Here is a 25474-nt window from a genome sequence, read left to right as displayed (position 1 = left end):
CTCTACAGTTTTTCAAGGCCCCCCACCCACCCAACTTGTCATCACAACTTCTTCAACTCTGGTCCAGTCCCAGCAGTTGTAACCAAGAGTAGAAATCCCAGCTGTTTAAATTGCATTGATTAAGTGTTTGTGACACTAGTCTATACAAACACAAAAAGCAGTGTTTTAGTGTGCCCTGAGCTATAGCTACAGGTGTAGCATAAAAGAAAAACACTCTGCTCCAATTCTTCCAGGCAATCCAGAAAACGGGAAGTACCAGAAACTTTTCAAGACTTTTCTCATATACTGTTGTGATGCTTCCACAAAAACAAAGCAGTCAGTTTTCTAGGTCTGTCTTAATTTATCTAAGTGTGAAGAGAAGCTTCTGTTTCTCCTTAGATAAGTGTAGTGCGAACTGCTGGAGAAGAGTCTTTTACTATTTCTTCATATATTGCTCAGGTTAAAAAAAAAGGAAAATCAATCTGTATCCAAGCATCAGATTCTTCAATAGCTGTGATAGAGCGAAATCATGGTTTTAATAAATCCTTTTCCCTGGCTGCCTCAGATTTGGAGTATGTGCATCCCATAGGATACTGCTTGTACAGCGCTCTTGTTCTCAGGTACACAAAAATATATCAGCAAGTCAAACAAAAACAAACAAAACCAAACATTTTTGGGTTGCTGTTTGACTATATTCACAGTATAGTCTATTCTCCTGAGTATACAGTATTTCCATTGAAATAGAAGGAAAAAGAAACACTACATCAACAAATATCTACACTTGCTTAAGACTTCTTTTGTGTATCTTGTATACATGATGTGAAATTCCAAGAAAGCTAGATTACTTTGCAGGGAAAGAATGCTATGAAGAATCAGTCTGCTGACTAAAAAATGGAATCAGAAGTTCTGCCTGCAAACGTTTACCAACCTGGAAGATTAAGGTAATGTCTCACTTCCTTTGAAAAGAGATTTACTGATGAAGGTATTATCTAGAATCATGTATTACTAACATTAACTATGGAATCTCCATATAGCAACTGTGTAATGTGTATGAGTAAATATGGCTAAGATTTACTGATCAGAAATCAGTAAAATAATACATGGTTAAATTTTAGGTCAAACTGCATTGTTTTGTTCACATGTACAGGAGTCCTGAATTGTGTTCCTGAGATGAGGTACCAATAAGACGTTGTAAGTTGGAATAAACTACAGAATATAACTGAAATTTCTTTGCAGTTTACGAAAGTACTGTCTGAAGTTTTAATCTGAAAAAGCATAAAAATATCCAAGTAAATTTAATAAAAAGTAATCAAATAACTTCAATGAATAATACCTGTGATGCTGTAACTGCCTCCAGCATATGCAACCTCTGAAGGACATTCTGCATGTCTTCTTGCAACCGCATCAGCACTACTGCAATCTGTTCATTGAGGCTACCCCTGGGTCCTCTGTCTGATCCCCAGCGCTCTCCATCCCCTCCGCTGCCCATCTGTCCACCTTGTGAACCATCTCCTAGAGGCTGAAGTCTATGCCCTATGTTGAGGGGGAAAAAACAGATACATTAAACACAGAATGGGCTACCAACTCTATTGAAAGTGTTTGGTTTTAACAGTTCCATTTTCACCCTCCCCACCTGAGTGAGGTACTCCTAATCACAGGCTACATTCAGGCAGTTCAAAAGCACTGGGAGGTTACTGCATCATTTGAGAGGCTTCTCTACAGCCTCAGTGTGACAGTATCATTCAAGATTCTAGAACTGCATAAACATGTAGCAAAATATTATTAACTAACATCCAATCAAGTTCAGCAGTAAATTCTGCCCTAGTGAAAAGAAAGTAAGATCTGTCTTATTACCAAGGGTAGTTGTGTTTTAAGTTTGGGACATCCTCCAGCTGGAAAACAAAGAACATTGGAACAGAGTGATGAGAAAAGAGAACTGCCTGAAACCTACAATACTCCATTAAACTATCTACAGCTAGCCTAACATGTTTCTGCCTGCAAGCAGCAAACAAAAATAAAACAACAAAAGAGAGAAGGGGAGACTGTTAAACTAATGTGCAGTCCTATAATATGTTCTTCATAAGAGTTTTCAACAGAAATGTTGTATTTGGACTGTCTCTTTAATTTTTGCATTTGATCACATATAGGTGCCATACAAAAAGGCATGCTATATATAAATAAAATATGTTCTGCTTTTGGGGTTTTTTTTAGCACAAGAAAAATAAACTTTATTCTTGACTTTACAGATCATGCCATTGGAACATGGTGCTGCTCCTAGGTGATGGTATTAGAAGTGTTATGGAATTAAAAAGAGCAGAGGTCCAACATAAGTTGAACACCTGCACTATTAAATGATTAAGAATCACTACATTTTAAGAATCTTAACAGACAGTATCAAAATCACTCAAAGGTGTGGCTAACACTCCATTTATATAGAATACAATGTGTCACTGATACCTTTTCAAGATATTCCATGGTTTCAAATGAGACACCGGAGAGGTATAAATGCATATGCATTTAAAAATAAATATGTAACTTGCAAAGAAACTCTTCTCGTGCATAGACAGGCTTTGAGGATTACATTTCTAAAAAGCCAGGTGCCATAGACAGCAGCTGGAGTTAAAGGTAAGCCAAAACAGAAGCAGCCAATATGCTTATTCAAGGTCCATAGCACAAGAAAATCCTTTTGTAATACTTATTATGAATGAAATAAATACTCTGAATACAAAACTGATTGCTACCCACTGTAGTTAGGATATTGTTATCTATTTTTACTGTGCAGGACATAAGCACTATGTAGCATGACTGTCTTACTAGACAATGCTGACAAGTGCTTCTCAGGCACCAGTAATCTGTGGCAGTCAGGAAAGTAGGGAAAACAAAAGCAGCGTGCACAGTACCTCTCCCTCTTCTGACACTGTAGAAATCAGCTTTTTCTCCACCTTTCTTCTCCTTGTGAGGGCCCCCATTACTGGCTTTGCCATCTTCTCCTCCACACTTGACTTCACCTTGATCTTGAGCTGCTCCCTCTACAGTATTTCCAGGTTGGAGGTTTCCATAAGTCATAGAAGCGCGCCTTGGAAAATCCGTATTTTCTAATAGAAGACTGTGATCTACATCCAAGAAATGGGATGAATGCTTTAAAGATCCTTTAGCTGATGTGATGATCTCCAAGGGCTACAAATTAACATTAGCAAGTAATTAAATTCTGTAAAATGTGACAGTTAACCAATAAAAAGGAAGAAGCATCATCTCTACTTTCACTTTAAGAAAATAGTTTGCCCAGAACTAAGACCTTTAACAGGAGCAGCTGTTTTCCTGCAGAATGTGCTTACTATTGTCTAAATGTTCTTTTCAAAGGCAAGTATTCTCAAAACAGTCATACCACTTGGAATTACTTTAGACATTTCCAACATACAGTAATACTCAGTAATCACTAAAATAGAACATTAAGATCTGAAAGCATTCAGTTTTCCCTTGTAAAATTGGCTTTGCTTCTCAGACAGTAAAGTGGTATCCTAACTTGGATTCGTGAGCCACACTGACAAGAGTCACGTGCTGTTAGCAACCTTGAGTAGGCAGTGTTTATGCTCACGGCAAAGAGATCAGGTTGTTTATTATTAACCTGTTCAAAATAGCTTGGCTGCACCCTGTACCTCTCGCCAAACAAAAGGCAGGCATGCTGTTCTATCATCTTCTCACTTAAAATTGGTGGTGCTGTAGGAAGATAGTAAAAAAGGATGACGTACATGTTGATCAGGTCACAATTACATGTTCTACAACAGGACTGCCTTAAGGTGGTTAAAAGCAACCCTTTGTTCAGTGCGAGGACAAGCACTTGCACAAGTATATACTGAAGCAGACTGGGGACCTCAGCTAGCTGAAAAATAACTCCATGAAAAAGCCAAAATAACCAAAAGGAGGGCAAAGAAATGGAAACTGCTGCCAAAATCCCATTTTTCAAATAGCAGTTCATAAACCTGTATCATCAGAACAGAAGGACAGAGTGTTTGCCACATCTTTTCCAATAAAAAGCTGTATTTAATTTTTTAAATGAACCTCTTCTAGTTTGTATTGATCTATCTGTAGTTCTACTTGTATATTTATTTACATATACCTGAACATTTGTTATTCTGTTCAAAACTGAGCTTTCCTCATTCAGTTTGGAAAATTCTGACAAATTATCCACTCACTTCAATTAAAGAATCTCAAACAAGCTCGAACAGTACACAAGATGATTGGGAAATCACCTAGATAAGAGAGCTTGCAGCACTTCTACCAAATCACCTTTCCCAACATGCTTCATTACTGGGTAAAATTTTTATTTGCTAAAAAGAATTCTCTAGATCCTCAGGAAACAGCTAGATAAGAGAATGATGCAATATTAGAGTGCTTACTGGTCTTTCTGATCACACACATCATTCATATATTCCTCCCCAGAACCAGGAAACAGTGTTTGAGTACCAAGTCCACACTTAAACTAGACCTCTGAAGGAGGTCCAAGCCAGGAAGTCAACTAAGATTACAATGAGCAGGAACACAAATTCAGTCAAAACTAAGCCAGCACAGTTGGTGCCCACTTTTTATATGAAGGTCAGAGGGGTACATTATGACTGAAGAGACTACAAGAGAACCCATAATTCGTTGTAATCTCCTACTTCTTTAGACCTAGGCCACTTTCAGGCACTGGCCTACTGGCCACCTGCTAAGGGTCAGTCTTTATTTATTCTAAGAAACAAATGCAGAATTCGTCAGGCCAGAAAAAGAGCACGCAGAAAACTCATTGTTACAAAGACATTCCCCACTTCTTAGATATAGCTGGATTCTGGTCCCTATGTATGTTACGAGACCGTAAATTCATTTGTAGACACAGCCCTTAGTTTCTTTGTACTGTTGGTTTTGACAGTTGTTTCATTGTACTGGTTTTTTTTTTTTATACCTTCCCTTCACATAAATTCTCTGAGGGCAAAAATTTCAAGGCTTTTAGATCAGTAGTAGCCAAGTTGTAAATGACTGACAATAAAAAGAACAAAAAACAATAGTCCAAACAAGAAAAAGGTATACATGAGTTACTTCATTCACCTTTGCATGTCCAGGTTCACTTGATTGATAGGAACCTATTTAAAAATAAGCATACCAGTTTCAAAATACACCTAGGAATACTGAGCCCCTACCTCTTCTAGTCCAAGTTGCTCCATAGAGTCACAATAAACTTCACTGTCTGAATCACTGGTTAAGTGCTGAGTTGCTGAGACCTCTTCAGTATTCTCTTCATTTGCACCTGTACAGAAAGGAGATACACACACACACTTTGTAAATGTGAGCCAATCCTGTCAAAGAGTAAAGCAATGAGTAAAAACATCTAGGTGAGCTTCAACTCATGCCCCTTTTATCTACGATTATCATCCTAAAGTTAGATTCTGAATAAAAAGTTATATTAGTATAGGAATTATATAAAACTTTTACCAATGGGAAAACTATACCTCATATTGGCATTTCTACATTATAAGTTGATAATTTTAATTTTACCCTGTTCATTCCACTCTCCTTCCTAAGCTCAGTATAAAGCGGTTTTACCTAAAGATATCTGTTAGTTTAAAAATTATCTATTCAGACATCAGTTTCAACAAACTGACATTTATAATGTGTTCAGCCTTTGAGAATGACAAATAAGATACCAGTGATTTTCATTTCACTACAAATTAGCTTTCAAAGGCAAATAGTATTTGCATAGGTAGTATATGAGATAGATAGATAGATAGATATGATTTCAAAATAAAACAATTGTTTTGCTGTGGTTTTGGGTCTGTCTCTGAATTCATCTCTCTCTCTGTAGGAGATCCTATAAAAAAGCCTCATTTTAAACTGGTATTAAATTTGGAGTTTTTTTCAGTATTCTTTCTTCAGGTTTCTACAACTGAAAGACACCATTGCTAGTCTCTGAATCCCAGGACTAAGCTTTCAAGAAAATAAATATTTTCCATGAAAAACATGTGCAAATGAAAACATGGTCTTGCAAGGACAGTACCTTGGTGAGCATTGCTATTAGCCATTTCTAGGCTTGGCTCCGTTTTCTTTATTTCTTCCTCTGGGTTCAAGCCATTCAGGGCAGATTTGGTCTGGATGCCGTTCTGCATATCTGGGATAAAGCTGTCCTTGTAACAGCCATTAGGAACAATACTTTCCAAATCCTTAGCAGCTGCTGATTCTGGTTTCACATTCTTATAGTCTGTAAAAGAACAAGAAAACCTTGCAAACAGAAAGCTACATGCCTAATAGCTCAAAAGCATTTCCTCAAGTAGCTAACTTTCTAATGGACTGTATGTATAATGTATCTACAGAACAAAATATATAAATGCTCCTACATTCACAGGGATTGTTCTGTTCTTGTAAAAAGTATAAATATAAAATTTAATTTGCATAAAGAACAGATGATAGTTAAAACATAGGTAAGCAAATCCAAAGTAGGTGTGTCTGATAAATTAAATAATGATCCTAACGTCCTTAGAGGAAAAAATCTGTATAGAATTCTAAATGTGTAATTTCATTTGGTTTTTGCTTGATGCTGGTTATTTCTCAAAACTCTTTATGGACCCCCTAAACGAATCTCACTGCAAGTTCTGTTTTATTTTCTCTGAAGAAACAAAAGTGATTTTCAATTCTACTGTTATAGCCCATGTAGCCATTCAGAGCTCTTACAGACAGCACTGGTAAGCAAAACCAAAACAATACAAGGTATAGACTATAGCTAACCTACCTATAGCTGAGTCAAAAACGGTACGGCATAGCTCACAAATTTGTACAAGTTCTAAATCTTATAGTGCAGGTTGAGACACTGCCATTTTTCACACACACATTCACATGTATTTGCATTTAATTCTCCTGCAGAAGCACAGCATTCATGGTCCTTTGGGATTTTCTGCCACTTAGGTCGGTAAGAATAACTTTGAAAGAGACAATGGTCTGAGTGCAGAAAACATACCCTTTCCATTTAGCTGCAGTTCTTTTTCTTCCTCTTCACGAAGCCCTTCTTCTTCTGATTCTGCTCCACTATCACTACTTTCAGCTTTTCCATTCACAGCCTTTATATTTGGAGTGGAATTCATGACATTACTAAGGTCTAAGAAAAAATTCAGAGGAAAAAAAAGGATGTATTTTAAAAGAAACAAAAATACACACTCCCCCAAACTATTAATCTTAGTTCTACAAAATTCTTTCCATATTAGAAGATGTGCCAAATAATCCCAGCTTTATTTCTGCAAGCTCTTTCTTAATTGGTTTAATGTTTCTGTTTTGTGGCTCACCACAGAGTGCCTTGACTACTGGTGAAGAGATTCTCAATGATTCTGAGGAAGCCTACTGGAAAGAGACAGCAGGCCACTTTCACTACAGAGTCTCAGACCGAGACTATTACCCGTATTTATAGTACAGCTGCAGTAACTTTTTATCTAGGACCAATGAGGTCATGTTCTTTTAAGCCCAGAAGTCAGCATTTTTATAGGAGTTCCCTTTTGGGCTGAAATGCTTCAAAACTGCTCTCAACTCAAAGGCAAATTTTAAAACATTCTATTCAATTACATGAGCAACAGGATTCTCACGTAAGAAGGTAAATACAATATCCCATGCATCTTCACCTGCAGTGATTTAAGCAGATACAAAATGTGGTAAGAATACTCAAGTTTATACAGAACTTTATCTGGCAAAGGGTATACGTAAATAAATTCTCTGATTTCAGTGAAAAAGATGGTGAAATAAATATAGTAAGCATTTATTTGCATGTCTAATCACATAAACATTTAAAAATATATTGAAATAGACAAAGTAATTGGTAAATCCTTGCTTTCCATATCTTTGATCACTCCAAGGATTACAAACAATTTACTCTGATCATACAAAGAATTGCAAGGTAAAGATTCTTAAAAACCATGGAGAATTTAAGGGACAATTCTACCACCTCTTATGAAGAAGATACGGGTAAATACATCCTGATGATCATTTAAGCCACATATGTTAGGACAGAGTGATTAAGGTACAAAGAGGGGACAGTTTCTGCAAGACACTTGGACATTTTCTGTGTTGACTCCAAGGCTGAAGTCTATCTGTTTAAATTGTCACCACAGCATCCATTTGCATAATTTCTACATTCCCTTGTCAGAACCTTGAGAGATTTACTCTTACATTTAGGCTTAACATTAAACAACAAAATAATATCCAATTATACTGGAGTTACCAAACCAGCTCCGCTACTTTCTTTGCTGAATGGTAATTTAGAGCTAAGGGTTTTCTGCTTTAATCTAACGATGAGCCTTCCCACATTCCTCTAGTTTCAAAGCTTATCCATAGTGCTTAAAAAAAAATAAAAAGGCAAAATAACTTGTGGTATAGAAATACTTAATATGTTAAATATCCTGCTCACTTTGGTTTTACAGCAAGGTACGGTTTCTGTGTGCACCCTGCATCACTGTTTTGGATTGATTTAATCCAGCTTTTATCTGAAGATTTAAAAAAAAAAAAAACATTTCTTTATTATAAAGAGAGAACTGAAAAAGCTATTGTCTGTCTTGCAGACTGCAGGAATATAAGCAATCGCATGCTCATTTTCACCTCACTGAAGAACACTTCTTATTTGCTAGGAGATTTGTTTCAGAAAAGAAAAATTCCAACATATTCCCAGGTTATTTCTCAGATGCATGTTTCATTTACTGTGAAACTCAATTCTTGAGATGCTCTTCTAAGAAGCAACAGTGTGAGGAGGGTAAGGCAGCAGTTAAGTCCTCAGCACAATCAGCAAGTACAGCCACAGCTCCCTTGGCATGGTAAGGCAGGCATCACCCTTCCCTTTGAAACATAAAGGGGTGGGGGCACAATCATCCACGTGTCCTTCCCAGTCGTGGGAGTAAACAGGAAAGACAAGACTAGGAGGAACATCAGTTGTGAAGCAAGGCGAATTAAAACTGTAAACCTCGTCACCCCACCAAAGATATTGTAAAAAGCCCCAGCTATACTGTAAGCTTTTTTCTTAAGATTTACTTTTTTTCTTTTTGAAGGGAAGGTCTTTGAACATTCAAGTACGTTCTCTGTTCACTTAATTTCTGTAAGGAGATTACTCATTTGGGGAAACTTCTAAATGGTACATCTCATATTTAAATAAAGAGGTGGAACTGAGAGAAAGTATCAGCAGTAACAGATTTATGGTTATCATGTCATGGAACACCTGAATAACTGAAATCCATCAGGATCATATTTGCCACAAAGTCATTCTTGGCAGCAGTGCTCCTAAACAGGCATTGCTTTGATGCTGACTCAGAAGAACACAGCATTGCACAGAGTTTTGGCCACTTGAAATACCACGCTTAGTTGTGTACTTTTCCTCAGAACCCTTACGCTGCTATGCTCATCACAGCCATCCCCCAATTGCTTTTACTACACGGTAAAACCAGGGTTTGCTGCCCTCCTCCTTGTTGCTCTGAGTATCTGCTAGGAAACCAGCAATGATGACTAATACTTGGGGTGACAGGGCTAAAGACTAAACAGAGCCAACTAGTAGTGACTTCTACAGTCCCTGGTGGTAGGTTAATGGCTACTTGCTGAGGAATCTATCTTTTAAAATGAATTATAAGAGTCAAGCAAACTTTTAAAACCTGATTTGCTTTGTGCTATTCCCACCCATCCACCCACCTCTCTATTCTGTTTACCTATTTCAACTGCAGGCAAAATGTTAGTAGCTTGTTCTGTTGCCCTAGTTTAGATACTACAGAATCCCTCTCAGTTTATTATTTTCATCTCACTGCCTACACCAATCTGTGAGATTAGTGACAGTTTTCTAAATCAAAGCTGTACTGTTCTGTAGCTGTACAAGGAATTATATTCTACTGTAAAAGCCTGTACTGTTTTTTAATGATATATAGTAAGAGCTGTGCAACAGTAACAACATGCAAATAGAAGGAAGAAGGAATTAACAAAATAAAATGGCAAGATGGAAATGATATGAAGAAGAGACACACAGCCTCTCTACAAGCTTTACATATACGTTTACTTTCTTGTGTCAGCTCTATTAAGATATTTCCTAAGAACCACAGCAATTCTAAATATATAGAATTTCTCTAAAGGTAGCACTATAGTTCTTCTCAATGACCTGTATAACAGGGCCAAGTTTCTCAAAAATATGTATTTGATTTCTAACTCCCCAGATATTTTAAGGCAATTTTTGTTACTCATACGGGAGTGAGGAGCTTAAATGCCTCTGTGGATCTGCCCCAGCCCGAGGGTCATTTTGCAAATAAAACCTAGCCTAGTTTTTTTCTCAAATGCCTTGCATTTTTTGTTCTATGAACAGGCACATAATTCTTGTCCTATAGCCTCTTTCATTCTTTGCAAATACCAGTGATCAGGAAATAGTCTACAACAGCAGGTGAAACACATCATAAAACATTTAACTAGCTGGGTATGCCCTCATTTAATAAAAATTATGTGCTTTTGTAAAATACCGTAACTTTACTCTCTGCTCAATAGCAGCAAAATCTTAGCCACTAAAGGATTATTTCCCACTTACATCACCTTATACAGGGATCTCTTTGCACTCCTGCACTCCTGCATTTAAGTAGACTCAAGCTCTGTCAAAATGTCTAAGTCTCAGAGAGATCTATATGCTGCACAAAATTGTTTTGATAATCAGGTAACTATAATTCTTTTATTGCCATCACAACCTGATGCTTCATGCTTGTTACTGATCCAAGTAGGTTCCCTGCTTCAATTCCAAGTTTATGCAACCACGTTCTGCCATTTCCAATACACTTGGTTACACAAATCTCCACCTTTCTGAAACTTATGTATCCCCATACTGCAAGGAGTTATCACAGTGAGAAAGGAGAGGTACATGCAAGCATCTGGGAGCAATAAACTCTTCAGCTAGAAGAACAAGAGTTTCCATACCCTCATTTCCTTCCATTCTTTTTAATATAGCACACTACAAAGGAAATTTCCAGGGGCCCAGCCTGCTCTGTAACATCTGTTCTACAGTACCCAAATGAGCTGCCATCGCAAATAAAGAGATTTTAGAAAGGTCTGTCAAAAATAGAGACAGAAAAATATAAAATTCCTTACTTTAACTACCACTTTATCACTTTTAAGTGCATTAAGTGTAAGTTCTGAAAAATTTATTCCCCAAGCACACAGATTGTGGCAGCCAGATCTTCCTCTATACAGTTTTCCTTTTTTGTTGTTAAGTCTTCCTAAACTTCATTGTATCAGAGAAAAAGAGGCCTCTCCTTTTTATTTTTCTTTTAATATAATCCAAAAGACTACAGCCTTGTTTTGTCAGCATTCTGCTCTCTGTGCTTTTCAAGCTGTTACACTCAGAGATGCCACTGTATTTCAAAAAACAATTTAATCAACAATATCCATGTCTTTATTGACCATTTATAAACATCAAAACAATAGTTTATGGATAAGAATGAAAACAGACATTAGCAGCTTCTTAGATATTTGTATTAACTTGCAAGAATGGTATTTGGAATTACTGACTAGTCATCCTGGACCTTTATACTTGTCAATATCTATGGAGTTTCTCATCCCCATCCATATCACCAGTACCTGTTGACTTGAATTTTCAGAATACTTTCCGTATAAATAAGGTTACCAATTTTGTATGTTGACTTGGATACATTTCCCTCCTCCCTGTCACCCTGGAGCCTTCTGCCAGTACAGACAACCTGCCTGGGATTTCCTGAGCATGCAGCCTAGGTAGAAGAGCAGCTGCCCCACTGGCATTCCCAGCACTGGCAGGTAGTTCCATGAAGGCCACCAGACATCGAGAGTATGGGCCACCAAGTACGTGCAGCGAGACCAATGGATCCAGGCTTTGCCAACTTACTGTCAACACCTGAGCCAACAATCATGTGTGAGAATGAACACGAAGAATAGCTGCTGCTTTGGTATTTATAGTAACTTGCAAAAATAGTAAGATCATTCCAGGATGTCCCCATGTCTGGTACTACTTCCCTCTGGGAGAATGAGCAGGACTTGCTAAGCTGTCTTCTGTGTGGAAGAGATACAGTCAACATTTGGAACTTTTACTCTGCATGGCAAGCAAAGAGGAGCATTACACTCTTCAGTTTTGTTCCAGAAAATACAAGACATGAACATAGTGAACTTAGAACCCCATATAGAAAAATGAATTATGCTTGAAAGCAACTGAAAACCATATTGCTGAGTCACCGATTTTCCAGAAACTCTGGCCTACAATAGAGGCCTGAATCAAAAATTGTTTTTTTTCTTGTACAAGAAAAAAACCAAGCCAGAAATAACATTAAGATTATATTCTCTTGCTACCTACTCCAAGCCTACCAGTTGAACAGCCTTTTTCAATGCCCATATTAAACATAGCCTCACAGGTAACACCGATGGCTTTTCCATACATCTGAGAGGCTATGATTAAAGTAATTATTTTTGCTATAACAAAGTTATGCATGAAACACCAGCCCATGCCCACTGGGCACTTTTCTGAGAGCAATCAAAATACAACTACCTACGTACGTTCTTCCCCAGCCTCCCATACCTCTGTCTACTACTACATCTTTGCAGCTTGTCTCTGTAGACCACAACTGTGAGAAATCTGGATTTCAGTTCTCTCATCACAAGATCTTAACTACAAGTGAGACCTCTAAAATGTAAGACACCAACATTTTAGAGCAAGTGGGTGCATCCACTAGATTCTCAAAACCTGAAGAGCTTTTGACAGCTTATTTTCCCTTTTGCAGGGAACTGTTATCTGGCTGGCAGAAAAAAAAAAATCCAGGTCCAACAACCAATTACGCACAAAACCCGTAACTGTCGACTCAATCCAGCATGAAACAGAATACAGACAAGCTTTTCTTTTCATGGAAGAAAGCTTCACTTAGCTCCCTCCACTTTGAAAGAAACAATTTTTATTCTTACATTTTCACATTTGGATACTCTGCTGCTCACCCTGTGGTGATATAGTCTCTACTATGTATGAGAGAGGAGCTGCTGATATCCTCAGGCTTGAGCTATACTGATGCTTTGCCCTAATTTCCAACACTGTTAGACAGCACTGGCATCAAACCATCAGTTTGAAGTCAAACCACAAAGCAGGTTCAAATTTCAACTGCAAAGCCTGAAGCAGGTATATATTGCAACAGGACAAGCAACAGCTTGTTGAGACACTGATCCACATCTCACTGAGACTCTCCACTGACTTCGGCACTTGCTGGCCCAGCCCTTAATCCTGTAATAATCCCATCTTGCCGCAAACTCTGCGGAGAATGTTCTGGATGCTTCTGAAGGTAAACTATTAAACTACTGAGATAATAACAAAAAATATTTGTATAGTAAGTTTCACACTAGCCTCCCCAAATATAATCTGTAACCTTGATTATAGTTGTTACCTTATCATTGGAGACTAGAAAAGGAGAAAAAGGATGGAATTTTACAAGCCTCTCACCCACCCAGCAGCTCCTCCTGCCCCATGCTTGCCCTGCCTTAATGCACCTCCTAGCTGTGGTGCTGCCACCTATGCAACACATCCTGCTAAAGGACAGCAATTCCAGAGTAACAGGGATTTTAGCTCTTTTTTCCTCACTAGGATTCTTAGGGAACTCAATGGCTGTGAATCTTCTTAATGCTTTTGTAAGACGGGGAAAGAGGAAGAAGGAAAGAAATCAGTTTAGCAAGTATACTTGAAGTTAAACAGAAATTAAAAAGTCAGTTTATGAGGGAAATAGAGGGTGTTTCACAGAAAATGCCCACACAAGCAGTAAGAACGTGCCACCAAATGCTCCATTACAAAGCAAAAATGTTGAAAATAACATGAGAAGCTCTTTGAGAAAATAATACTATTTGAAAAGAGAAACTAATCATATGCAATCTACAGAACCACAGCTGGAAAAATATATTGCATTTTAAGAGTAAGAAGAAGTGTTTCTACCTGGAAAGTAATAATTAAGAACAGACTCACTTTTTCCCCCCCAAGTACAATCCTCCCCTTGAAGCCTACCTGTGTCCTGTACTAACTACTGCCTTTTAAATATAAGTGTTTACATATATTCGCTTGTTTTAAAAGCACGCAGACCTCAGTACAGTCTTTCAAACCTAGCTCCCATACCCAACGCAGGAACACACTGTGCAAATTGTTAAATAGCTGTATCTGCCCATGGGCCAGGCCAGCTCCCGCCACTCACACAAGCTGCTACTGAAGCAATGCCCTGTATGGGCTCTTAGTGCAAACACACTACGCTGCAATCAGCGCTGCCCAAAGCCAGCATGTGCGGCAACACAAGTCACCTTGCTTCAACAGGACTTCATCTGGTGCAATTGGGAGCAAAGTTTTCAGGAGAGAAACACTCAGCAGGATGACAAAGGTTAGGAATATTACAATGCTGAAACTTTCCACAGCGTCTGCAGTGCATAACTTGCCATTACTGGAGGCAACATTTAGTCTTCACAAACGCTTACAAAGAATACTACTACTCAGCATAAAGGCGAAGGGTCATCTTTATTTGGTTGGATTGTAAAAATTGATTAAATTCCTTGTCACAAAGCAGAAAGAGTACACAGAAAAATTCCAGTGAAGAACTTGCAATGAGTTTCCAGATACTTTGCTTAGTTGTTGAGATAACTTAATGGAGGTCTGTCAGGTAGGGATTTTCTTGCCCCCCTTTGGATTTTCTCACGTTCAGAAAAAAGAAAACATCCACAAACATTCTCAAGGAAACATTCAGAAGGATGAGCTGGCTCTGAAATTCTCAATATTTTTCACCCAGCATTAGATCAGTAGGGTGCCGATTCTAGCCCACTTTTGGCTTCTTCAGGTATAACATAACAAGAAAGCTTGAATGTCCATTCTGAAAATTTCAAATTCACTGAGCAATGGTATTTTGAAGCTTGTCTTTTTAGCATTGGCTTGGACATGAGATTTCTTGTGCATTTACTGGCAAGTGCAAAAAGTTAAAAGGTTGCTCTTCTAAAGCACCCACACACACACACCTTACCCAACAGTCCTCCCTCTACTCTTCCAGCAGCTGCAAACAAAGGGGTCCTTCTGTAATACTGCAACAGTTACCTATTCTCTTCTGCAGTGCTAGAACAGCTAAGAGCCCGCTTTCTTCTTTGATGTCTAGTGTTTTATGTACCTGAAAATAATTTGTCAATAATTTTCTCTGTAAAGAAGTACTTCATAACTGTCAGAAAGAGACTACTGACTAAACCTTCCAGAGAATCTAAGCTTCTCACACAGCTGCAGGATGAGCTTTCAAAACAGTACCCAGGTTATAAGCTTTTGAAATACCCCTCAGATTTGCTCAGCCTACTGTAGGGAATTCTCTTTCTTTTTTTTTTTTTAAACAGCAAGTTTATCCTAGTTGTCTAGTAGATATTACAAGTCATTTTAATGCTGGGATGTCAGGCTTCAGTATTCTTCATTAAGGAGTGCCACAAGCTCTATTGATTCAGGAAGACAGTATTTCAATGGTTGGTATTTAACATTTTCAATGAAACCACAAGGGGTAGAAATTAAATTTTAAAAGGCTACACTTCTCTGTTGAGGCCATTCTGCTAGAGACAATACACATAGCTGATGTACACTAAACTTCCAGACAATCTCTTCAACTAATTCAAGAATACTGTTGATTTTGAAGAAGTGGCATGCAATTCTTAAACAATTAGATAATGATCCTCAAACAGATTAAAATCTGATGGAAGAAGAATGGAAGGCAAACTCAAAACAAAATGGGCCAGAAGACGGAGAGAGTACAGTATGAAGCAAGAGACTGAAGGGAAGGGTCCCAGTTTCCAGAACAAACTGCCTGCCCATAAAAACAAACCCACCTTCCACAACAGAAGCAACAGAGAGTAGGGGCTTGGGGCAGGGGAAGAAACAGCACTGGAGGCACTAACACAATCAAAACACAACCATGTCAATTTTTAACAGTATTGTCACCACTGTCTGCACCATCTCAAACACAGACATGGGCTCACTGGTTCTATTCTTTAGTGTGTATTTAGAAGACTGAAGGTAATCATACTTCCATACTTCTGTGAGATATTTTGAGACCTGTACTGTAAACAAATAATTTCACTTTTAATTGCGGAAGTGGTAAGAGCGCTGAAGAAAGGGTTTCAAAATGCAATGGTGAAGTTATAACATACAACAGACTGTGAAAATTCTGTCTTAATTCATTGTGGCATAATTAGATGTTGCAGCTTTAAACAGTACAAATGACGACATAACACCAGATTTATTGCAACACTGGCAGAACAAGATAAAGCTGAAATTTGCTATTCTGTTTTACTTATACTGCCTTATGTTTAAGCTGCCTCTTTAAAAGACAAGTATGCTAAATTTGTTATTGAAACAGATATGGTTTGACTTCTGTAGTTCTGTGTTTGCCTAGATAAGTCACTTTTTTAAAAAGTGGCTTTTGGCACTGTGCCACAGACATCAAGTCCAAGTAAATCCTTATTACACAGATCACTGACCTGAATCTACTGATACTCTTCCAATCTTGCCCATCAATCCTGCTGTCAGGCAAGCTCATTAAATCCCAGATACGAAGCATACACAATTTTAGTTGAGAAAAAGAGTCACACAAAATGGCCATTTAAAGACCTCTACCGTTACCTTTCCTCAAAAGGAATGAAAAAAATATTTGTTTCTCTCAGACTTGATACCAAAACCAAGATCAAAACTATGTTCCTTCAGGTAGGGGGATAAAAAGCCACACACAAAAGGCAACTTAACCAGCTGTCTCCTACTTCTTAAACACATTAAACCAATTAATTTGTGCAATTTTTTTTTTAAACTATTTCAAAAATTGAAATGTGACAGGGCAAAATTTAACTGTAATCTAAGACGGATTTAAACAACAGTAAGCCTTATATTACACCCTTATGAACACATTGCCTGTAACATACTAACTGTTATTATCAAAACATTCTCACAACGGTATTGCTAAATAAAAATCACCACATTGATTTTTATGCAGCTATGACACCACTAGGTTTGCCACTTGTCAGAGATTTAAAGTGTTTAGATATTCCCCTCATGAACTTGAGCCTCAGAAAACTTAACTTGAAAGTTTCACAAACCCATCATAGATTTTGTATGTATTAGAGTGACCATGATTTAAAGAAGCATGGATTTTGATTGTGGATTTTTTTTTTTTAATTTTAGATCAGATGACAGAGTTGGCTTACCAGCTCTGCATGCAGTTTGATAATCCACAGCTGCATCAGGATGTAGCAGTACACATTTCAAATAGTTGTTCCTTTTATTAATGGGAAGGCAGAAACCAGATTTGGTTGGGGGAGTTGTTTCTTTGTTTTAAATACTCTCCTCTTTTTCAGGAACAGGCTTCCTTCAGCAGCTCAAAAAGCCTGTAGACAAGGACTAAAAATGCAGCTTCCAGGGTGTAACTTTTTTTGTACTTCAAAAGCAAAATAAACCAAAATCTAGCCTAATGAGGTGGCAAGCCCAGAAGTCACAAGTGTTAGCAGGAAGTTACTAGAGCACTAAAACAATGGAACAAGATAGACTTACACATAATTTATTATTCCTACCTTCCAAATACTTAGAGACTTTCTCCATGCGAACTGCCATACGGTAAAGAGAATGAACAGAAAGATGCAACGTTTAGCTTTAAAATCATTTATAGAAAACAAGCCCAAAAAAATCTGGAGTTGTGATTATTAGTAGTACAAAGGAAGTTATTTGTCCGAACCTGAGGTTAGGTCAGATCCTCTGTTCTTTTTATCTTCTACTATTTCATAGAACGGGCCTATTACTTGTAGTAATTCTTCAACTTTGTCCGTCATTGGCATACTCTCAAGAATCTGCACAAGTCCAAAATATGAAGCAACTTATGAAACAGCATTTCAATGATTCATTCATTTCAACTGATTTTAGAAACTGCTGGTCATTGTAAAACTGAGTAACATTTCACTAAGTCACTTCACACATTGTTCTATTTTTTTAGATTTTTTTATTAAATGAAAACAACATAAACCTACCAAACAAGAATCTTAAGTAGATGTATTAACTTTTTTTAGGGGAAGAGAAGATGGAAGAGCTAATGCATGTGCCACCACTAAAGGACTGCCTCAGCACAGTATTAGTAGACCTTGGAATCCATTATTTCAGCAATTTCAAACTAAACCAACTCAAAGTTCAACAGGCTGCTGTTATCTGATACAATTTTTGTTATAGACAGGTCTTCCCACAGAGAAAGTGAAACTGAAAGACTTTGTTAGCAGATTCTTCATATTTGTCAAACTCTGCCTTCTTCAACGGAATGCAAGGAGCAGATCAAAAATGGCTCTACTGGGCCCATCTAAACCCAAACAACAAAATGGACAGCATACAGCAAAACTGGAACAGTGCAAAGACATACTTTGCAGAGCAAACCAGAACCAAATTCTGTTCTTGAAGTCATTTGGAGCTCTTCCTTTGATAAAAATTTCTGAATTTTAAATTACAAAACCAATACCTTTGGTCATCTGATAGGAATGCAAAATCTTAAATCTAAAATAAACAGAAGCGATTCAGTAATTGAATATTATTTTAAAAGCATATGATACTATTGCCCCATTCTACTTTAAGTCCTTTCAACCAAGCTTTTTGCCAATAGCTTTGTTCCTCTTTCATCCTCTACTTTTTTTAATCATTACTTTTTAAAAGAGGCAATAGCTATAGGAAGACACTCAGGTAGAAGCAAACTAACAGCTACAGTACACCTCCTCCTCCAGAAGAGCACCAAGAAAAGCAACAGATGGAGGTACAAATTGCCACAGAACAAGCTGCTCAAAAGCACTAAGCACCTCACTAAGCAGAAGCAGCAAAAGCTACATCATTGCTTCACAAAGCAGAAGCTCCAGGCATGCTAGCAGGTAACAAGTCAACACTTGCAAACCAATCAAGGATACCAAAAGACAATGATCCTATCAAACTGCAGTTTCATTGCCACTTCCCTGATCTATTCAGTGTAGACAATTCATTCTATATTTGTTAGAGAGAAATGCTCAGTGCTCAGATACAGAGCTGGCTATGAGCCAGACACAGGACAGATGTGGGGTTTTTTTGGTTTGGATTTTTTTTGTTTGTTTGTTTTTTAACTTCAATAGCATTGAGAGAAACAAGAAACCTCCTCTAGAATAACACTTGGTTTTGCTATGTATTTACTTCTGTAGTCTGTTCTGCACTGTAAACTGTTTCATACATGGATTTGTATGTTTGCACATAACTGCTCTTCATCTATTCTAAACACACCTCAATATATTCTCTGCAACTTGGAGCAATTCTTAGAATCTACCGCACAGTTTCTGTTAAAGTAAGTTTTGTAACTGCTAGCTTTTAGGTGAGCAACAAAAGAGCAAGTAGTTCCACAAACAAAATCAATTGCTTACTTATATAGCCACTAGGCATAATGTGCAATCTTAAAATCTGAAAGTGCAAAATAAGTTACTATGTATCCTGAATTACTGTTTTCTTTGGATGTCAGACAATTCATATATGAAGACTCGTTTTAAATTAGAAACACCATGTAGAGTTAACACTTCTTTATGCTAAGATATCACTCATTTCTAATATATAACAAAATAATATATCTGAAGTGTAAATAAATTAAAACAGTATTGCGATATAACATTTCAGAAATGCTACTTGGAAAATAAATAAACCTTAAATGAAATGCACCTGAGCTCAGATTCATGTTAGCTAAGACTAAGACATGTTTGCTCATCTCCCACCAGCACCTCAAAATCTCCCCCAGACCCATGTATCTTGTGACAGGGTTATCTGATGCACATATAGCCCAAACACAATGCGCAAATGCTAGGGACATGCCATGGGGGGGGGGGGCAGGGAATGGCAATCTTATACACCCTTAAACACAGTCCTGTGATATCAGTACAGAAGTGGGTTTTTACCTCCTTAGACACGGATACCTATGTAGCAACAGCAGAATGCCCACAGTACCGCAAGGATTAGCACAGTATGTGCTGACAGAACAGCCCAGTGGATCCATTTGAAATGCACTGCCATTAACATTTCAAGTAGAATCAATTGGGTTGGAAGAGCTGAAGCTAGTTATTTCAAATGTGAGAGCTGAAGCAGCACCAAAGCAGGATAAACAGATTCCCCAGTTTCAAAGCTGAGTGAGGCAAGAAGACACTTGCTCTCCAATCTGTACATGTAATCTGTACAGAAGCAGAATATTTGTGCTTCATTAGGGTCAAGCAGACTTCCTCACAGGAGACTTACTAGGGGTCTTTTTTAGAGCAAACATTGCAGTTTCACTTAGTGTCCTGACAAAACCAATTACTGGGGGGGAGGTACTCTACTGAAGCATTAACACATTTTTGAATCCAAGACTTGAAAGAGAATCATAGAGTGGTTTGGGTTGGAAGGGACCTTAAAGATCATCTAGTTCCAACCCCCCTGCTACAGGCAGGGACACCCTCCACTAGACCACACTGCCCAAAGCCTAAATCTCATGGTATGCTTTCACAGATCTATAATTTAATAATTCAACAGGAATTATTAAAATTTAGTGGGATTTTTGACCAAATGAATAATATTTTGCCTCCTGTGTTTTCTGGAGCTGTTTATTTTTCATTTTAAAGCAGCTACAGTAATACCAGCAGAAACTAAATTACCAAAATTAGATAGGAAAAAGAACAGTAGCCAGACTCCACCTCCTTGCCTACTAGAAGTTTTTGTTGTATCAGTCATTAAATATGTGAAGAGTTCAATGTCAAGACAGTGGTCTAGGAGAAAAGCAAGTGTATTCAGAGTAGAACTTACATTTTCTCACATTGTTGCTAACCTCATTATAATAATAGATTACAATGATACTTTTATCTGGATTGATAGTAAATAATCTTTTAACTGGAAAGACCACCTAGAAGAGCTTCAGTGAAAAGACTGCAGTGAAAAGGGCTAGTTAATAAAGGACAAGAAACTTTAATTCTGAATGTTTACTTAATACTGCAACTCCTGATTAATATAGTAACTATGACTGTTTACAAGTTACACATCTATTCCAAAAAAAGAGATCAAATTACTCAATTCTAACTGTTTAACTACAACATACAAAGACTGTTTTCATGACAAGTACAGAAAATTCAGGTTGCTGAGTTCTTGAAAAATCAAATATGATTAAGTTTACATATTCGATTATACTCGTGTCTCCAGTCAGGACAGTGAGACTCTTGCTTCTGAAGTCCTTCTGGAGGGTTGTTTTTTTGTCCTTTCTAAAATAAGGATCACTTACCTCTCTCAACTCTGAGAACTGAGGCAGTTTGCAGTAAATCAGCTTTTCTTTTGTTGTACTTTAAGTTCCACTGTTTTCCCCACTGCCCCCTTCACCATGATTTCAATACTTCACTTTCTTTAGCTCTGTCCTTTAAGCTTCATATCAGCTAGAGCTCTCATGTTTCTCTGAAAACAACCCAAATTCTATAGCTTTGGAAGGAACTACATAATTTTCTTCTCCCTGCAGGCCAAACAGCATAGCACTGAAATGTAACAGTTCACACAGGGAATAACTCATTTGGAGTTTTGACAGTGGTAGTCAGCAAGAACCTCCTCATGTTCCTGAGTTTATTTCTGGAACATTTGTTCTAGAAGATACCTTCCACTCATTAGTAAACGTACCTTTTTCATTTCTTCAACATAGGCTATCATGGCTTCTTCCTTGGACATGTCTCCCAAAGCACTCCAAGCATCCCTAGGAAAGAAAGTCATGTACATCTTCAGTATCTTCAAGGCCTACTGGATTTTTTCGGCCTAGCCTTAAATAGGTCAGTTATGTAATGCCCGAAGTATCTCTGATACAAATAAAATGCAACAACAATTCACAACTTTGTTTGCTGTTGTTTGGGTTTTTTTAATAAGGTCCAAACATATAATTTGCTAGGATAATCACACTGTTGCTGCTTTGTTGATGTACCACTAACTGAACAGCCTGGGGACTGAAGAGTTCCTCACTGACCAGCTATGATCTTGTACCCGGTAAGTTGTTAACAATCCCAGATACGACACACACACATTTCCCTTTTGATTGGGTTGATTTTTTTTTAAGACCCTCTGCTGCAGAAAAAGAGCAGGCACAGACACTTCAGCCAGCACTCAGAACAGTTGTCAGGAAGTTAAAACAGGCTACAAGAAAAATCCATCCGAGTTTAGCAACTGGGGAAAGGCACATCAGTCTACTAGGCAAATAGTTTAATCATTGTCCCCAGTTACCACAGCAGCTACTTATGACCTAAAAAAAAATCTCCCCTTCTCCAACTCTGCAAGACAGAAAACTCCAGTCAAATTTATCAGTATTGCACAAGGAATCTGTCAGAACACAGACTGGAATAAAACACTTCCTTAGTCAGCCTTACACTTTATTTGACACTGTTCCTTCCTCTTGCCAGAGTATTTGTCCTACTTACAGCAAACCTCAAGGCTGGTGGCTCGCATTTCAGCTACAACCAACCAGGTAGGTAAAGCTTACTGCCCTACTCCTCTGCAAAGATACCCCCTTCACCCTGACAAGGGAGGGAATGGAAGGGAGGAAACAAACAAGTCAAAGGAGTCATTTCACAGATCCCAAGAGGACCGTGACCATAAAGTATGCAATAATACCTGTTATTCAGGACAAATCATTATTAAAGTATAATAAGCAAAGCATTCACACGGCTTTTCAAACAGATCTTAGCAATTTGGTGAATCAGAAGTCTTTCCAGCACAAGGAAAATAGACAGTCGGAATCCCTGCCACTGAGCAGACAAACCAGAAAGACACATAAACCAGACCTCTCCCCAAGAGCTTGAAGCTGTATCAATGGCTGTCAATGAGCACTTGTTTACCTCAGGTCACATCATACATGAAAACTTGAGAAGGATTCCAGACACTCATCCACATCACTCGTTCTGCAGAGCACCTACAATTTCATTTGACAACATGGGATAAACACTACAGAGGTACTTTGATGGTGCTTGCCCAAGAAAAACATGTCTACCTGCAGAACCTGAGGGAATGTTTTCACCTGCAACTCTGAGAAGTTACAAGTTATCTGAGCTAGAAAGTTGGAACACAAGACAGAAAACAAATTCAAGCATCAAAGGTGGTGACTATTCTTTTTTTAAAAGAGAAATAAACTCATTAAACTCTTTCTCCAAGTGCCACTTCTAAACATCTTCACTCCAAGCATAACAAAACAAACAGTCATTAAAAGTTACCATTTATATCTACCAATTGGATCCCAAAATCCAGGTCGTGGAATGTTACAGGGTCCTTGGGTTGCTTGCTTATAAAAGCTATAGAACTTGAGCATCATTTCATTCGTTGGCTGGAAGGAACCTAATGAAAGCATTTTAAAATACAATTAAGTTGCAATCAAGAATATTAATAAGTATTTTACAAGCTTAATATTTTTGTGAGAAGACAGCCTGCAGTTTGTTATGGCCTGACTGACAGCAGTACAGTTTAAGTCAACAATGAACATATTCGTTTCATCTACCATGAACCAGCACCACTGACAATATTTACTTTACAAACAGCAAGTTTCAGATTGTTTAAAGGACTATAACCTTTACTACTTCAAAGGTCAGACTCCACAATTAAAATTTTTAAAAAAGTAATAAGTAACATAAAGCAAGCATCCTTTCACTCAGTTTAAAGGGATAGGTTCAGCTCCCAGCAAACAAAGTTATCCTGAATGCCACTTTACTGTTACAGTAACTTATTGAAAGACTTCAGAATTAAACAAACAAACAAAAAACCCCAAACAAAATGCCACCACAAAACACAACAAACCCAAAACACTGCTTTCCAGTGTTTTTGTTTACTTTGGGTATTTAACAGCACTTTCAATAACAGTTTCACTATTTTTCTTTTCTCTTCCTCCTTGTGGAACACACTTTTGTAGAAGTAGGAAATCTAAATACAAAACTGTAACAGCTGGCAGGGAAGATTTGATAACCAATCCATTAAATCAAATACTATGAGGTTTGATTCTAGTCATTAGAAGTTTACAGCGACCTTTATCTTCGTATCTCAACAAACCCAGTTTTACTTACACCAGAATTAACGATGCATGTAATAACCAACTTTTTTATTACTCTTATCAAAAAGATATATTTTTTTTTTTTGCTTTTCTGTTAACCCTTTCAGCAGAGGGAACTCATGATAACAGCTCCGAAGCCGTCAAACCAACTCCAGGATTGCAGCGAGGCAGAGGCCCTTCCCCAGCGTTCCCCACACCGCGCCGCGGGCCGGGGGAGCTGACAGGCCCCCTCCTCCAGCCGCCTGAGGAACTCCTCTCGTGGGCTCCGGAGCCCACGAACCGGCGTTTCTTCACGAGAGGCGGACAGCAGCAGCACTAAGACTCAGGTTTCCAAGCGGTTCTCCAGCCGCCGCCTGCTGACGCGCGCCCGGCCCGGGGCGACCCTACTGCCCTGAGCCACCCAAGGGGCCGCGCCGCCGCCCCTGCCAGGGAACCGCTTGCCCCGGAGGAAGCGGCCGCCAGCATCAGAGGGGCCTCGCCGCCCTCCGGGCCCTGCCCGCCTCGCAGGTGCCAGCCGGGCGGCCAGGCCTGCCGCCGCTACCACCGGCCTTCCCCCCCGCCGCCCCCCAGGCCGCACTTACCATTTTTGGGCAGGCTCTGGATCACCTTCACGGCCGCTTCGAACCTGGTGGCGTGCACGGAGCCGGTCTCCGCCATGTCCCCTCCCGTCCCCTCACCGCCCGCTGCCTCCTGATCGGCCACCGGGCCGCGTCCAGCGGGGCGAGCTCAGCTCAGCCTCCCTCGGCGCCGCGCCTGCAGCCGACTACACGGGAGAGGGGCTGAGAGGCGCCGGGCCATACGCAGCCACCCCCCGCCCCGCCCGGCGACCGCAGGGCGTGGTGCTCAGCCCCTGCCGCGCCCGGCCGCCGCCCCGATCCCTCAGCCCTCCCCCTCTGGCAGGGCCGGACACAACCTGCCCAGCACCTCAGACCAGCCTCACCCTGCAGGCAGAGCGCAGCCCGCAACACCAACAACCCACCCCTACCTTCACCCCGGCTTCAGGCGCCCATGTTATGTCTCCCACAGCGGCGCCCTTCCCGTCCCCTCCCCTCGCACCCGAGGCCGCCAGGGGCACGCCGGGAAAGGTAGTCCGCTCGCCGCGCCCCACAGCACGTCCAGGCCCCACACAGGTGTCCTGGCCGCTCGTGTCCCCTCAGCGCCTTCTCTTCCTCCCTCCGCGAGGAGTAAGAATCAGCGGCCATGCAGAAAGCGCCGTTCGCCACAAGCCGCCACCGTTGCAGGCAGCTGCCCTTCCGGCAGTCCCTTGCAGCGAAGGCCGAGGGCTGCGCAGAAGCGGCCGGCTGGCCCCGGCGGACAGCCTAAGGCTGAGGAGAAGCCCTTGGGCCAGCCTATCCCCTCGGACCTCCCAGAATTGCTCCGGGTGATGCCGAGTTCAGTCCTAGGGTTCGAGAAGCCGTTGAAGTGCT

General features: G+C 39.4%; 1 protein-coding gene across 2 annotated transcripts in view; it reads right to left on the bottom strand.

Annotated features, from left to right (window-relative positions):
- The window catches only part of ACBD5 (acyl-CoA binding domain containing 5), a 31643-nt gene extending 6472 nt beyond the window's left edge, over positions 1-25171 (bottom strand). The window contains exons 1-11 of one of the 2 annotated variants that reach the window (XM_054814671.1): positions 25033-25171; positions 24629-24810; positions 23221-23341; positions 21647-21719; positions 17715-17826; positions 17554-17586; positions 6962-7099; positions 6008-6208; positions 5154-5260; positions 2880-3156; positions 1313-1512 (exon numbers count right to left, since the gene is read on the bottom strand). In XM_054814671.1, the coding sequence (XP_054670646.1) occupies positions 1313-1512; positions 2880-3156; positions 5154-5260; positions 6008-6208; positions 6962-7099; positions 17554-17586; positions 17715-17826; positions 21647-21719; positions 23221-23341; positions 24629-24704 (1338 nt within the window). In that variant the 5' untranslated portion in view covers positions 24705-24810; positions 25033-25171. The remainder of the gene's footprint in view (positions 1-1312; positions 1513-2879; positions 3157-5153; positions 5261-6007; positions 6209-6961; positions 7100-17553; positions 17587-17714; positions 17827-21646; positions 21720-23220; positions 23342-24628; positions 24811-25032) is intronic. The other variant, XM_054814672.1, reaches the window with a different exon arrangement.
- Positions 25172-25474: the final 303 nt, after the last annotated feature.

Source organism: Grus americana, chromosome 2, assembly GCF_028858705.1.
Source record: "Grus americana isolate bGruAme1 chromosome 2, bGruAme1.mat, whole genome shotgun sequence".
Lineage (NCBI taxonomy): Eukaryota > Metazoa > Chordata > Aves > Gruiformes > Gruidae > Grus > Grus americana.
Note: the sequence above shows the minus strand (reverse complement) of the source record. Positions and strands in the feature narration are given on the sequence as shown.